General features: G+C 44.5%; 1 protein-coding gene across 1 annotated transcript; it reads left to right on the top strand.

Moving 5' to 3' along the window:
• The first annotated feature begins 4,512 nt into the window (after positions 1 to 4,512).
• Positions 4,513 to 15,516, top strand: LOC144510440 (cytochrome P450 2K1-like). Its single transcript, XM_078239886.1, has 5 exons — positions 4,513 to 4,787; positions 6,777 to 6,939; positions 10,203 to 10,352; positions 13,955 to 14,039; positions 15,513 to 15,516. The coding sequence occupies exons 1-5, from the start codon at positions 4,587 to 4,589 to the stop codon at positions 15,514 to 15,516; spliced, it is 603 nt and encodes a 200-aa protein (XP_078096012.1). The 5' UTR covers positions 4,513 to 4,586.
• The last annotated feature ends 347 nt before the right edge of the window (positions 15,517 to 15,863 follow it).

Below are 15,863 nucleotides of genomic sequence, written 5' to 3' on the forward strand. Positions count from 1 at the left end.
AACATCACACAGCCAGCTGCCAGGCAGTGAGACAATTATCTGCCCAGATTAGAAATCAATTCAATATTTTGCCAATGGATAAATCATTACTCTGAACCTGCACTTGGAGCTGTGTGATTACCTTCACTCTGAATCATTGAAGAGCTGAACGAGCAGAAATTAAAGCTTCTCTTCTGGTATCATAGAATCATAGAATCGTAGAACCCCGACAGTGCAGCAGGAGGCCATTCAGCCCATCGAGTCTGCACCGACAACAATCCCACCTGGGCCTTATCCCCATAACCCCACATATTTACCCTGCTAATCCCTCAAACCTACGCATCCCGGGACACAAAGGAGCAATTTAGCATGGCCAATCCACCTAACCCGCTCAACTTTGGACTGTGGGAGGAAACCGGAGCATCCGAAGGAAACCCACGCAGACACGGGGAGAATGTGCAAACTCCACACAGACGGTGACCCAAGCCGGAAATCGAATTCGGGTCCCTGGGGCTATGAGGCAGCAGTGCGAACCACTTTGCCGCTGTGCCACCCCACTGTGCCTCAGTGAATCCACCTTGACATAGTGGAGAGGAATCTGTACGCTTCTGATCGCTTGGCGGATGTCGATGGGAGGTCCTTGTTCCTGGGGTTGGGACACCCATGGCAGCAAGCTTTGGAGGCTTGTCCAAAAAGTCTTCAACTGCAGTGCAGCGGAAGGAAAACTGTGTTTCACTGGCTGTGGCGGCAGAAGAAAGCTATGGTGGCAAGGTTGGTCCCGATCGTCAAAATCGTGCGGACAATGATGATGCGCCAACGTCGCACAGATAAACAAAATCTCGCTCAGATTTCTATCAGGCTCCATTTGCCATGTTCTGTGGTGATAGAGAATTGGTGACGTCTATGAACTGGGAGTCCCTAGTCCAGAACCAGCTCAGAGGTGACAGATGCGTGAAAGTGTTTGGACATCTATGTTGGGATAGGTGTGCCTTTGGGCAGTGGCTTCTGTGATTGAACAGTCCTCATTGGGATGTCCTTCGCTCACCCTAAATCATAGAATCCTTATGGTGCTGAAGGAGGCAATTCGGCCCATCGAACCTGCACCAACAACAGTCCAACACTGCCTCTATCCCCGTAACTCCACCTATTTACCCTACTAATCCCCTTAACTTACATATCCCAGGACACTAAGGGGCAATTTAGCATGGCCATCAACCTAACCCACATGTCTTTGGACTGTGGGAGGAAACCGGATCACCTGGAGGAAACCCAAGCAGACATGGAGAGAACACGCAACCTCCACGCAGACAGTCACCTGAGGCCGGAATTGAACACGGGTCCTTGGCATTCTGAGGCAGCAGTGCTAACCACTGTGCCACCGTGCCGCCACAATGTAGAAGGGCCTAGAAACGATACATTAAAAATAGGCCATCCTCCTTTTTCCTGGCTGGGGAACCACACCCTGTGGAATCACCATTTTTGTGGTCACATTTCCACTTGGAATGATAAAACACTCATGGACAATCTCAAGAGTGACCATCCAGAAAGAAGGACTGCAATCACGTCATGTGAACTATGATGACTTTAAATTGGCATTGCTGCTCTCAATGAGACTTGTTTTCTTGGGGGAAGGTCAACTGAGGGAACAAGCAGGGAGACGGATATATGTTCCACATGGTAAAGGAAAGAGTAACAGTGATCTCCGTGTCAGCAGTGTAGATTTTGTCATTCGGAGTAGGATCCTGGATGCTCTTCCAGAACTTCCCAATTGTATAAATGAAAAATTCATAACAGGTTAGCTGTTGCCAATATGACACTGCTATCGGGACTTTTGTTTAATTAATTCATAGGATGTGGGTGTCGCTGGCTAGGCCAGCCTTATTGCCCATTTCTAATTGCATTTGAGAAAGTGATGATGTAATGACTTCAACGAGGCTCATGAGGTTGGCCTCTTGGAGTATGCGCTCACTGAATGAGGGACTCTCACCTGTATATTTAATGAGGAGTGTCAGTGTGGCACAGTGGTGAGCACTGCTGCCTCACAGTGCCAAGGACTTGAGTTCAATTCCGGCCTTGGATCACTGTCTGTGTGGAGTTTGCACATTCTCCCCATGTCTGCATGGGTTTCCTCTGGTTTCTCCAGTTTCCTCCCGCACTCAATAATGTGCGGGTTAGGTTGATTGGCCATGGTAAATTGCTCCATCGCGTCAGCGGTATTAGCAGGGTAAATAAGTGGTGTTTCGGGGATTATTGTCAGTGGAGGCTCGATGGGCCAAATGCACTGCAGGGATTCTATGATTCTACTGACACTCCAAATTCTGACTTTATACCTGAAATTGAGTTTGTAAATAAAGGGAATCTGATGGGACACCAGCCTCTGAGGAGTTGTTACAGGTGGTGAGTTGCCTTCTTGAGCTGCTGTAGTCCATGTGGTTTAGATAGGTGCACAGTGCTGTTCGGGAGGGAATTTCAGGATTTGGACCCAGTGACAGTGAAGGAAGGACAATATATTTCCAAGTCAGGATGGCGAGTGACTTGGCAAGGAACAGCCAGGTGGTGGGGCTCCCATGTATCTGCTGCCTATCTCCTTCCAAATGCTAGGGGTTGTGGGTTTGGAAGATGCTGTTGAAGGAATCTTGGTGAGTTGCTGCAGTGCATCTTGTAGATGGGACACATTGCTGCCACTGTGAATCAGTAATGTAGGGAGTAAATGTTTGTGGTCAGTGTGACCTGCTTTCTCCTGGATGGCGTCACACTTCTGTTGTTGAAATTGGCTTGTAGATATTGGACAGGAGATGAGGTGCTTGTGACAGAATTCCAGGCCTCTGACCTGCTCTTTTAGACACAATATTTATATAGCTGATCCAGTCCAATTTCTGGTCAATGTTGATGGTGGGAGATTGAGCGATGGTAATGCCATTGAATGTCAAGGGGAGATGCTTGGAATCTCTCTTGTTACCTTGCTATGCACAGCAGTCAGCTGAATGTTCCTCCTGACTTCATTCAATGACACACCAGCCAATGTATGCTTTCAAGTAGTTACTCGCTTTCTGGTGCCTCGCTTTCAGGAGATAAATATGTTAATATTAATATTAATGATAATATGTCAGTTTATGTTACAACTATACAAGATATCGGTAAGGCCACATTTGGAGTACTGCATATAATTCTTGTCGGCCTGCTATAGGAACGATGTTATTAAACGGGCAAGGGTGCAAAAAAGATAGACAAGAATGTTGCCGGGTCTGGAAGGTTTAAATTCTAAGGAGAGGCTGGATAGGCTGGGACTGGGGTGGCACGGTGGCACAGTGGTTAGCACTGCTGCTTCACAACGCCAGGTATCCGGGTTCAGTTCCTGGCTTGGGTCACTGTCTGTGCGGAATCTGCATGTTCTCCCTGTGTCTGCGTGGGTTTCCTCCGGGTGCTCTGGTTTCCGCCCATAGTTGAAAAGACAGGCTGGTTAGGTGCATTGGCCATGCCAAATTCCCCCTCAGTGTACCCGACAGTCGCAGTGTGGCGACTCGGGGTTTTTTCACAGTAACTTCACTGCAGTGTTAATGTAAGCCTATTTGTGACAATAATAAATCAACTTGAAACTATTTTCCCTGGAACCTAGGAGGATGAGGAGTGACCTTTTAGAGGTTTATAAAATCATGAGGGACGCAGATAAAGTGAATAGCCAAGGTCTTTTCCCCAGGGTTGGGGACTCCAAAACTAGAGGGCAAAGGGTTAAGGTGAGAGGGGAAAGATTTAAAAGGGACCTGAGGGGTGATTTTTTCACAAAGCGTGTGGTGTGTCTATGGAATGAGCTGCCAGAGGAGGTGGTAGAGGCGGGTACAATTAAAACATTTGAAAGACATTTGGACAGGCACATGGATGGAAAAGGTTTAGAGGGATATGGGCCAAACGCTAGCAAATGGGGCTAGTTCAGTTTAGGAAACCTGGTCAGCATGGATGAGTTGGGCCGAAGGGCCTGTTTCTGTACTGTATATCTCGATGACTCTCTGAACACTCAGGAGATGTGGTTATCTGAACAGTCAGTGCTCAAGAGTTTCTCCAGCCCCTCTGCTCCAGGATCAGTTAATGTTTGAGAAAACAATAATTGCCTGTGTGCTTGCTGGAGGTCATTCATCTCACTTCCAGGACCTACAGCAGAAGTTGCTTTGTGTTGGGTTCTATCTTTGACTGTTTCATCAATGACCATCCTCCACTTTCCTCTGAACTCTTATTTTGATTGGCTTCCTGCACATCTCACAGGAGAATGTGATTATATAGTTCCCAAGTAGGGGGACGGGAATTTAATACTTCATCCATAAGCAACCTGATCATCTCAGTGTAACTGACAGTGATTTTGAATGTGGGAGGAGATAAGTTTGCATGTCCCGCCCTTGCTGCTGGTGTGATGTAGCTTTATCCCGTTTATAAGTTGCTACACGACAAGGTTTCAACAAGGGAAAGTCCAGTTAGCAAGAGAGTAACAACTGAAAACCACCTCGACCTGTGTGAGCTTATCTTTTTTGGATTGAGGAGCTCATTCAGGAAGATGCTGAGATCTAACATAAACTGTGATAACTCCTGTTGGCCACATCGCCAGTTTAGATCCCAGTATGTCGATTCTAAGTGTATTCTCTTTGGATTCTGCCACTCTGGTGTTGTTTGCTGCTCTGACCATTATCCTTCTGGTGTATTTTAACACTGGGTCTAAATCTCACGAAACCCTCAACTTCCCCCCGGGACCCGCTCCTCTCCCAGTGATTGGCAACTTGCACATGTTGGATCTGAAGAAGCCGAGTGAATCTTTGATGAAGGTAAGAGAAAACCAGATTCTTGCAGGGACATAGCTTTAAATTAAGGGGTGATAGATATAGGACAGATGTCAGAGGTAGGTTCTTTACTCAGAGAGTAGTAAGGGTATGGAATGCCCTGCCTGCAACAGTCGTGAACTCATCAACATTAAGGGCATTTAAAGCGTCATTGGATAAACATATGGACGATATTGGAATAGTGTAGGTTAGATGTGCTTTAGATTGGTTTCACAGGTCGGCGTAACATCGAGGGCCGAAGAGCTTGTACTGCGCTGTAATGTTCTATGTTCTTTTATTGTTCTTAAATCGGAAAGCTGTTCTGCTGTTTGCCACCTCTTCAGTGCCTTGCGATGTTCATTTTTATGCTGAAGGCGCTATGTGAATGCAGATTGTTGTTAAACACTGAAAATCAACCAGAGTGCAGCTGATTTCCCCCAAAGGCTGTGCTGGTAAATTGACATCATACTGACAGGTAAAGAACCACAGAATTGTTACGGTGCAGAAGGAGACCATTTGGCCCATCGTGTCTACACCATTGTAGATAGGTTGAGTGAGTGGGCAAACATTTGTCAGATGGAGTTAAATGTGGGAAACGTGAGGTTTTCCACTTTGGCAGGAAGAATAGAAAATTAAAATATTATTTAAATGCAGAGTGACTGCAGTATGCTGCAGTACAAAGGGATCTGGCTGTCCTGGTGTATGAACCACAGAAAGTTAACATTCAGGCACAGCGAAGAATTAGAAAGGTAAATGGAATGCTGCTCTTTATTGCAAGGGAAAGGGTAAATAAAAGTAGGAAAGGCTTGCTCCAACTGTATGGGACAATGGTGAGATCGTACCTGGAGTACTGTGTACACTTTTGGTCTACGTATTTAAGGAAGAATAAACTTGTACTGGAAGCAGTTCAGAGAAGGTTCACTTCATGGAATTATTCAATTCCGTTTTGAAAATCATGATTAAATCTGCTCCCACCATTGTCTTGGGCAGTGCATTCCAGATCCTAAACACTCACTGTGTTTAAAATATATCCCTGATGTCACCTTTGGTGCGTTTGCTTTGCATTAGTGCCCTCTGCTTCTCAACCATTCCGCCAATTGAACAGTCTCTCCCGATCTACTTTGTTTAGCTCACTCATGATTTTGGACACAAGCTGGTTCGGACACAAAAACAGAAAATGCTGGAGAAACTCAGCAGGTCTGACAGCATCTGTGGAGAGAGAATAGAGCCAACATTTCGAGTTTGGGTGACCCTTTGTCAGAGCTGAAGAGAGGGAAAATCGGACAAGATTTATGCACTCCCAGAAATGGACTGTCCACTTAACATTCTGAATTTCTACCCACAAATGCTTGTTTGAAGACCCTTCCAAGATATCATCTCTCCTTATTGCAGTCATTGACTCCTTATCATTATTGTATCACCTTTATACCAGAGATATTTGAGGGATAGGAGGTTGACTCAACTTTACATACAGATCTGAGTAAAATTAACTGACCAATATCCAGCACCTGTTTACCGTATTAAGTTAAATTATGAGGTATTTAACACCCATCAATAGGACCTATTAGATACTAGCATCATGTACTTGCCAGTAATACCCACCATCTTCAGATCTTCACACAGAACCAGAGGCTGGTTGCTTGGTGCAAAGCCCTTGTATCCTCTCTGCCATCTGTCCAGGCAATGACAGCAGTTGTCAGGTACGAATTTGACTGCAACCTCACACTCTGGAGCTGGTACATGAATTATCCTTTCATTGCTCTTGGCTGCAGCCCAACTCTCCCAAGCCCAGTGGCTCACCACATGAAGATCATGACTCTCTACTACCCACGAGAGTAAGTGCCAGTATCTGGTGAGTGTGAGTGTCCTTATCAAGCTATGGTGCTTCCTCATCCCTGGTGAACATGTTACAGTGTATTATTGAGAAGCCGCACAAGGCATGTGATGTGAATGGTTGAATGAGTTGTTCATGGAAATGTATTGCTTTTGTTTAAGCTATCTGAGAAGTACGGTACAGTATTCAGCATCAAGCTAGGATTTAGGAATGTAGTGGTGCTGACCGGCTATGAGACAGTGAATGATGCACTTGTCAAACATGCAGAGGAATTTGGTGGAAGAGCACACATCCCGATATTTGAGGCAACTATAAAGGGACACGGTAATTCTCACCTTTAACTTCACTGTTGCAAAATCTGTCAGTTCAAATCTGGCTTCAAATGATTAATATTTTTCAGACTTTGTCAAAGGTTCATTTTTCTAAAGTTTAGTGTTTTAAAGAACTTTGGAAGATAAAAAAACACCCTTTGAATCTGATTGGCAACCAATTTTCTGTAACTTCTGTAAAACGTGGAATAAGGAACCTTGGTTCTCGAGGGAGATTTTAACACTGATTAAGAGAAGAGAGAGTTGAATGAAATGTACAGGCAGCAAGGAACAGATCAGATGCTCGGGGAGTATAAAAAGTGCAAGAAGCTACTTAAGAGGGAAATCAGGAGGGCTAAAAGAAGACATGAGGTTGCTTTGGCAGACAGAATGAAGGAAAATCCAAAGAGCTTCTATAGGTATGTTAGGAGCAAAAGGATAGTGAGCGATAAAATTGGTCCTCTTGAAGACCAGAGTGGTAGACTGTGTATGGAACCAAAAGAGATGGGGGAGATACTAAATGGTTTTTTTGCATCCGTATTTACTGAGGAAACGAGCATGGCGTCTACGGAAATAGGGCAAACTGGTAGGGAGGCCATGGAACCTTTACAGATTAAAGGGGAGGAGGTGCTCGCTGTCTTGAGGCAAATCAGAGTGGATAATTCCCCAGGACTGGACAGGGTATTCCCACGGACCTTGAGGGAAGCTAGTGTTGAACTTGCAGGGGCCCTGGCAGACATATTTAAAATGTCAGTATTCACGGGGGAGGTGCCGGATGTTTGGAGGGTGGCTCATGTTGTTCCGTTGTTTAAAAAAGGTTCCAAAAGAAATCCGGGAAATTATAGGCCAGTAAGTTTGACATCGGTGGTGGCAAGTTATTGGAAGGTGTGATAAGGGATAGGATCTATAAATATTTGGATAGACACGGACTTATTAGGGAGAGTCAACATGGCTTTGTGCGTGGTAGGTCATGTTTGACCTATCTATTAGAGTTTTTTGAGGAGGTTACCAGGAAAGTGGATGAAGGGAAGTCAGTGGATGTTGTCTACCTGGATTTCAGCAAGGCCTTTGACAAGGTCCCTCATGGAAGGTTAGTTAGGAAGGTTCAGTTGCTAGGTATACATGGGGAGGTAGTAAATTGGATTAGACACTGGCTCAATGGAAGAAGCCAGAGAGTGGTTGAGGAGGATTGCTTCTCTGAGTGGAGGCCTGTGACTGCCGCAGGGATTGGTGTTGGGTCCATTGTTGTTTGTCATCTATATCAATGATCTGGATGATAATGTGGTAAATTGGATCAGCAAATTTGCTGATGATACAAAGATTGGAGGTGTAGTGGACAGTGAGGAAGGTTTTCAAGCTTGCAGAGGGATTTGGACCAACTAGAAAAATGGGCTGAAAAATGGCAAATGGAATTTAACGCAGACAAGTGTGAGATATTGCACTTTGGAAGGGCAAACCAAAGTAGAACGTACAGGGTAAATGGTAGGACTCTGAAGAGTGCAGTTGAACAGAGGGATCTGGGAATACAGGTACAGAATTCCCTAAAAGTAATGTCACAGGTGGATAGGGTCATAAAGAGTGCCTTTGGTACATTGGCCTTTATAAATTGGAGTATCGAGTATAAAAGTTGGAATGTTATGGTAAGGTTATATAAGGCATTGGTGAGGCCGAGTTTGGAGTATTGTGTACAGTTTTGGTCACCTAGTTACAGGAAGGATGTAAATAAGGTCGAAAGAGTGCAGAGAAGGTTCACAAGGATGTTGCCGGGACTTGAGAAGCTGAGTTACAGGGAGCGATTGAATAGGTTGGGAATTCATTCCCTGGAGCGTAGAAGAATGAGGAGAGATTTGATAGAGGTGTATAAGATTTTGATGGGTACAGATAGAATGAATGCAAGCAGGCTTTTTCCACTGAGGCTCGGGGAGAAAAAAACCAGAGGGCATGGGTTAAGGGTGAAAGGAGAAAAGTTTAAAGGGAATATTAGGGGGGGCTTCTTCACGCAGAGAGTGGTGGGAGTGTGGAATGAGCTGCCGGATAAAGTGGTAAATGCGGGGTCACTTTTAACATTTAGGAAAAACTTGGATGGATTCATGGATGAGGGGGGTGTGGAGGGATATGGTCCAAGTGCAGGTCAGTGGGACGAGGCAAAAAATGGTTCGGCACAAACAAGAAGGGCCAAAAGGCCTGTTTCTGAGCTGTAATTTTCTATGGTTCTATGGTTCTACACAAACGATTAGTATAAACTGCAATTGGTGATATTAATGTAGAAATGATTGGCAAATTCATATAGTATCCTATTTTCTGTGATTTTAACAGAGGTATTAATATCTTTATTCATACATTAAGAATTTGAGTTAACAGGAATCAATAGTCCCAAATTTGAAATTTAAAATTAAGCCAGTGTCAATTATTGTTTGCGTTCAGTGAAACAGGAATGAGGGGGAAGGCTCATGTGGGGCCTGAATACCAGCATCAACCGGTTGGGTTGAATGGCCTGTGTCTGTGCTGTAAATGTGATCTAGTTTTGTTTCTGTGGGAAAGGTCATGACACACGGATACAAAAAAGAAATCCCACTAACACCTCTACTTTCTCTGGAGGCGAAGGAAATTTGGCATGTCCGCGACGACACTCACCAATTTTTAAAGATGCACCATAGAAAGCATCCTTTCTGGATATGTCACAGCTTGGTATGGCTCCTGCTCTGACCAAGACCATAACAAACGACAAAGGGTTGTGAATGTAGCCCAGTCAATCATGCAAACAGGCCTCCCATCTGTTGACTCCCTCTGAACTTCCTGCTGCCTTGGAAAAGCAACCGGCATAAACAAGGACCCCACGCACCCAGGACAGACACTCTTCCACCGTCTTCTGTCGGGAAAAAGATACAAAAGTCTGAGAACACATACCAACCACCTCAAGAACATCTTCTTCCCTGCTACCATCAGACTTTTGAATGGACCCGCCATATATTAAACTGATCTTTCTCGACACCCTATGTGTAACTGTAGCACTATATTCTGCACACTCTCCTTTCTTTTTCCACTATGTACTCTATGAAAAGTATGCTTTGTCTGCATAGTGCAAGAAACAATATTTTTCACTATATCCCAATATGCGTGTCAATAATAAATTAAATCAACAATAATTTCTCGGCTTTGATCACTATCTATTCTAGTTAATCGACAACTGAAGAGGTATTAGCATAGTAAGTGTTAAATCAAACATCTTTCATTGTGTTTGAAGTTTTAATGACTTCTTTCTGATGGATTTAATTGTAGGCATTATTTTTGGTCACGGGGAGTCATGGAAACAAATGCGAAGGTTCACCACAACCACCCTGCGAGATTTTGGAATGGGCAAAAAAACCATTGAAGACAAAATAATTGAGGAAACCGAATTTCTGATAAAAATGTTTGATTCTTATAAAGGTGAGTTTGTGTGAGGTAAAGAAACAGAATTATCAATGTTTCTTTTCTCTGTGTGTTTCTAATTATTTGTAAATGAGGTTGAGTTACAGAGAATCACAGAAGGCCCAGAACTTCCGAGAGTGGCAATCACAGTCAGATTGCCGCTCTGCCCCTTTTTACTCACCTGGATTGGAAGCTGTGTATTTACAAAGAACAAAGAACAGTACAGCACAGGAACAGGCCCTTTGGCCCTCCAAGCCTGCGCCAATCACGTTTACCTCTCTAAACCAAACGCTTATATCCCTCTATTCCCCGTTTGTTCATGTGTCGATCAAGATAAATCTTAAATGTGGCGAACATATTTGCCTCAACCACCTCACTTGGCAGTGCATTCCAGGCCTCCACCACCCTCTGTGTAAAAAACATCCTCCACACATCTCCACTGAACCTTTCCCCCATTATCTTGAACTTGTGCCCCCTTGTATTTGTCATTTCTGCCCTGGGAAAAAGCTTCCAACTGTTCACCCTATTTATTTATAGAACCTTAGTTCGGCCGCACTTGGAATATAATGTTCAATTCTGGTTGCCACACTACCAGAAAGATGTGGAGGCTTTGGAGAGGGCACAGAAAAGATTTACCAGGGTGTTGCCTGGTATGGAGGGCATTAGCTATGAGGAGAGGTTGGAGAAACCTGGTTTGTTCTCACTGGAACGACGGAGGTTGAGAGGCGACCTGATAGAAGTCTACAAGATTATGAGAGGCATGGACAGAGTGGATAGTCAGAAGCTTTTTCCCAGGGTGGAAGAGTCAATTACTAGGGGGCATAGGTTTAAGGTGTGAGGGACAAGGTTTAAACGCGATGTACGAGGCAGATTTTTTACACAGAGAGTAATGGGTGCCTGGAACTCATGGAAGCGGATACGGTAGTGACTTTTAAGGGGCATCTTGACATATACATGAATAGGATGTGAATAGAGGGAAATGGTCCCCGGAAGTGTAAGGGGTTTTAGTTCAGTCGGGCAGCACGGTCGGTGCAGGCTTGGAGGGCCGAAGGGCCTGTTCCTGTGCTGTAATTTTCTTTGTTCTTTGTTCTTTGTTTAATTCTTGTAATTGGTAAAAGTTACGCTAATTCTTTTTATTCTATTCTAACACTGTGTTCTTAACTGAACTTTGTTTGATAAAAGCTCCCAAGTGGCTCACTTGAATCATACTTGGATTGAAACTCCTTATGCTCACTCTCGTAACAAAATCAAATTTAAAACTTAGGATCTGAACTAACTTCATAAGACACCTTGGAGTTTAACAGTTGCCCATCTCTAGTTGCCCTTCAGGAGGTCGGCGAGCTTCCTGAATCACTGCAGTTCCTGTGATGTAGGTACACCCACCGTACCACTGGGGAGGGAGTTCCCGGATTTTGACCCAGAGACAGTGAAAGAACAACATATTTTTAAGTCAGAAGGGGAGCCCCTAGGTAGTGGTGTTTCCATGTTCCTGCTGCCCTTGCCCTTCTAGATGGGAGTGGTTGTGTTGTTTGGAAGGTGCTGCCTAAGGAGCCTTGGTCAGTTTCTGCAGTGTATCTTGTAGATTGTACACACTGCTGTCACAGTTCATTGGTGGTGGATGGAGTGACTATGGAAGGGGTACCAATCAAATGTGCTGCTTCTTTCCTAAATGGTGTCAAGCTTCTTGGGTGCTGTTGGAGGTGCACTCATCCAGGCAAATGGAGAGAATTCCATCTCACTCCTGACTTGTGCCTTGCAGATGATGAACTAGTTTTGGGGAGTCAGGAGGTTAGTTACTTGGTGTAGGATCCCTGGCCGCTGACCTGCTTACATTGCCATAGTATTTATACGGATAGTCCAGTTCAGTTTCGGGTCAGTGCAAAGCCCCAGGATGCTGATAGTGGGGAATTCAGTGATGGTAATGCCATTGAAATTTGAGTGTTGATGGTTGGATTCTCTCTTGCTGGAGATGGTCAATGCCTGACACTTGTGTGGCGCGAATGTTACTTTTCACTGGATATTGCCAAGGGCAGTCATTCAGCTCTTTTGCCTATATTTGAACCAAGGCTGTAATGAGGTCAGGAGCTGTCTTGCAGGAATAAATCCAGAACCGTACTTTCAATCACTTTAAAAATGTGCTTGTCTTGCAGAAAAGGTTCACGAGGAAATTACCAGAGTTATTGGATCAGACTGATCTCCCAGAACTTAAGATTGAAAAGGTTTGCCGTACACTGAGGTGGTGATCCACGAAATCCAGAGTTTGGTGACGTTGTGCCCCTGAACATCCCACACGAAACCACAGTGGACACAATCTTCAAAGGATTCTTCATTCCAAACGTACTCCCTGGAAGCTATGGCCACAACTGGGGCCTGATATTTTGACATTTAATGGAGAGCCTGGGGAGGAAATGAGCTCTCAAGGGTAGCACGGTGGCACAATGGTTAGCACTGCTGCTTCACATTGTCAGGGAACCGGATTCAATTCCCGGCTCGGGTCACCATCTGTGTGGAGTTTCCATGTTCTCCCAGTGTCAGCGTGGGTTTCCTCCGTGTGCTCCAGTGTCATCCCACAGTCCAAAGATCTGCAGGTTCGGTGAATTGGCCATGCTAAATTCCCCCTCAGTGTACCCGAACAGGTGTCAGAGTGTGGCGACGAGGGGATTTTCACAGTAACTTCATTACATTGAAAAAATACACCTACTTGTGACACTAATAAATTAACTTTCAGAACTTTAATTTTGCATTTTGCACGATTAGTGCCTCAGTGGTTGGTTCTCATGATATGATATGTACCAAAGTTGTTGAAGGAAGAGCAGAGGAGTGGAAGTAATTGGACAGGTCAATCAAAGAGGTAGCACAGAAAGAATGGGCCACAAGCCCTCTTTCTCCATTGCCTCTTTTGAGGTTATTCTATGTCGTAAACGGAGAACAGTGAGAAAAGGAGAATAAATTGGGAGCAAATGAGTTCACAAACAAATCTTTCATTGCACACCTTTGAATGCCGAATGTGAGTTTCGAAAGGAACTTTTCAGGAGCAAATATTTGATACTGAGCCACTGCAGGAGATATCAGGAGAGATAATATAAACTGAGTTAGGCTTAAGAGGAAGACTTGCATTTATAAAGCACTTTGCATGACTCCAGGATGTCTCAAAGCATTTGAGATCCAATGAAATACTTTTGAAGTGTAGTCATCGTCGTAATGTGGGAAATGCAATGTTCGATATGCGCACAGCAAACAGCAATGTGACCATTGTAGTGTAGTGTCATGTGGTATATTGGGTTTTAATATGTTAATTCTAATTGTATATCATCACAGGAAGTGATGCAACATCACATGATTTATTTTGTCTTGTGTACACCCTTGTGGAAAGTATAAGCCAGAACAGTAAGATGTGTTCCAGTAAAGCCCCTGTTTCATATACCTCTGCAGACTCATGAAGTATTTTGCATTCATTTAACAAGACCAGAAACGTTGTAATAATGACCAGATAGTCTTTTTCATCTCCCAGGCAGACAGAAATGGGGCCTCAGCTCCAATCCTATCTGATTGGAAAAACAGTGGTTGGGATTGTGGCAGGACCGAAAATTCGTGTTGAATGTCAATGGAACCTTTTGCAGGTCTGCCAAGTATTCCTCTCGCCTGCGACTGGAAAATCCCGGCCAGTATCTGTGCAATGGAGGTGATCTCTGTGCTGGAGCGATGGTTGGTCTCTGTACTGGAGTGGTGGCCTCTGTACTGGAGTGGTGCTTTCTGTACTGGAGTGGTGGTCTCTGTACTGGAGCCGTGGTCTCTGTACTGGAGTTGTGGTCTCTGTACTGGAGTGGTGGTCTCTGCACTGGAGTGGTGGTCTCTGCACTGGAGTGGTGGTCTCTGTACTGGAGTGGTGGTCTCTGTACTGGAGTGTTGGTTTCTGTACTGGAGTGTTGGTTTCTGTACTGGAGTGGTGCTTTCTGTACTGGAGTGGTGGTCTCTGTACTGGAGCCGTGGTCTCTGTACTGGAGTGGTGGTCTCTGTACTGGAGTGCTGGTCTCTGCACTGGAGTGGTGGTCTCTGCACTGGAGTGGTGGTCTCTGCACTGGAGTGGTGGTCTCTGCACTGGAGTGGTGGTCTCTGCACTGGAGTGGTGGTCTCTGTACTGGAATGTTGGTTTCTGTACTAAGGCCTGTAATTTGATTTGAGAGAGGTGAACATGCAACCAAGTATGACATGGCTCGCACAAATATAGGGGCTGAGGGGGAGAGGTGGAGACGATAAGGTGGGGAAATCCAGAGTCTGGGGCCTAAACAGCTGAAAGCACGACTTCTTGCTGATGGAATGAGTAAAGCTGGAGATGGCCAAGGGGCCATCAGGCTGTCCTGTCTGGAGACAATACACATCTCTTTAACCTGTGCTTAATGCTCCCTCCACCCACATTGTCTGTATCTTTAAGATCTGGCTGGTTGTAGGGATTCGCATTCTAATCAGTATTCTGTAACTTGATTTTTGTGTCTCTGTGCCCTGTTTGAGAGCACATTTCCACTCCATCTGACGAAGGAGCAGCGCTCCGAAAGCTAATGGTGTTTGCTACCAAATAAACCTGTTGGACTTTAACCTGGTGTTGTTAAAACTCTTACGATGGCCAAGGGGCCAGAATTGGAATGGAAATTCTATATTTAAGCTCACACTGAAGTGACTGATTAGCAACAGTATAAATATTTTCAGCAGAGGTTAATCCCCTTTACCTCACTTCATAATCTGTGAAAGTGTTTGGGAAGGTGTTAACTGTTCTACCTTAGCATTTAGAGGTTCATGAACATAAAGACCTGACACTCGCTTTAAGAGAATAATTAACAAGTTATTTTATTTTTAACCAAACAGGCACTTTAACTAAACCAATAACATTTTAAAGGAAAGTTTGATTGAAATGCTGTTCAAATAAACACAAGGAACATTCATCACCAAAACAGTAATAGCAGAATTTTAGTCACACTCAAAGAAAGTAGACAACCAGGGCTGATAGCGTTCGGAAGATTTGGACTTCTTCGGTAGTTGTCCGCTGTCTGTAATTGCTGTCTGATTTGGTAGTTTTTGCTTGTTAGAGGGTGATTTATGTGAAGACCTGTCTGAAGTTGGCAGAGTTAAGAACCAACTGCTCCAGTTGAGCTAACTGCCCTTAACTGTCTTTAACTGCTTCAGGTGATCGGGCCCTGCTTCTTGTTGCACTCCTGGCTCAACAACTGGTGGAACTGAACTGAGGGCAGTTGAGTTCCTCTTTTATATTCCTGATGACCTCTGCATTCTCCACATCAGGATTGCTTTCATGCTGACAACAACAGCAAACTCCAATCTGATAGGTTCCATTTCGCTGAGTGTCTTCGTTAAACTCATAGGCTACCAAAATGCAAAAACCTGCAGAGCCTGTTACCAAGGCAACCCTATTGTGTGGTCCTCAAACCAAATGTTGCAACTTAGAGTCTGTGTGTACTCTGCATTTTAAACATCTCAGCATTGAACAAATCCAGCTTTTAAAGGGACTGACATGAACCA

The sequence above is a fragment of the Mustelus asterias genome, chromosome 23 (assembly GCF_964213995.1).
Source record: "Mustelus asterias chromosome 23, sMusAst1.hap1.1, whole genome shotgun sequence".
Classification (NCBI taxonomy): domain Eukaryota; kingdom Metazoa; phylum Chordata; class Chondrichthyes; order Carcharhiniformes; family Triakidae; genus Mustelus; species Mustelus asterias.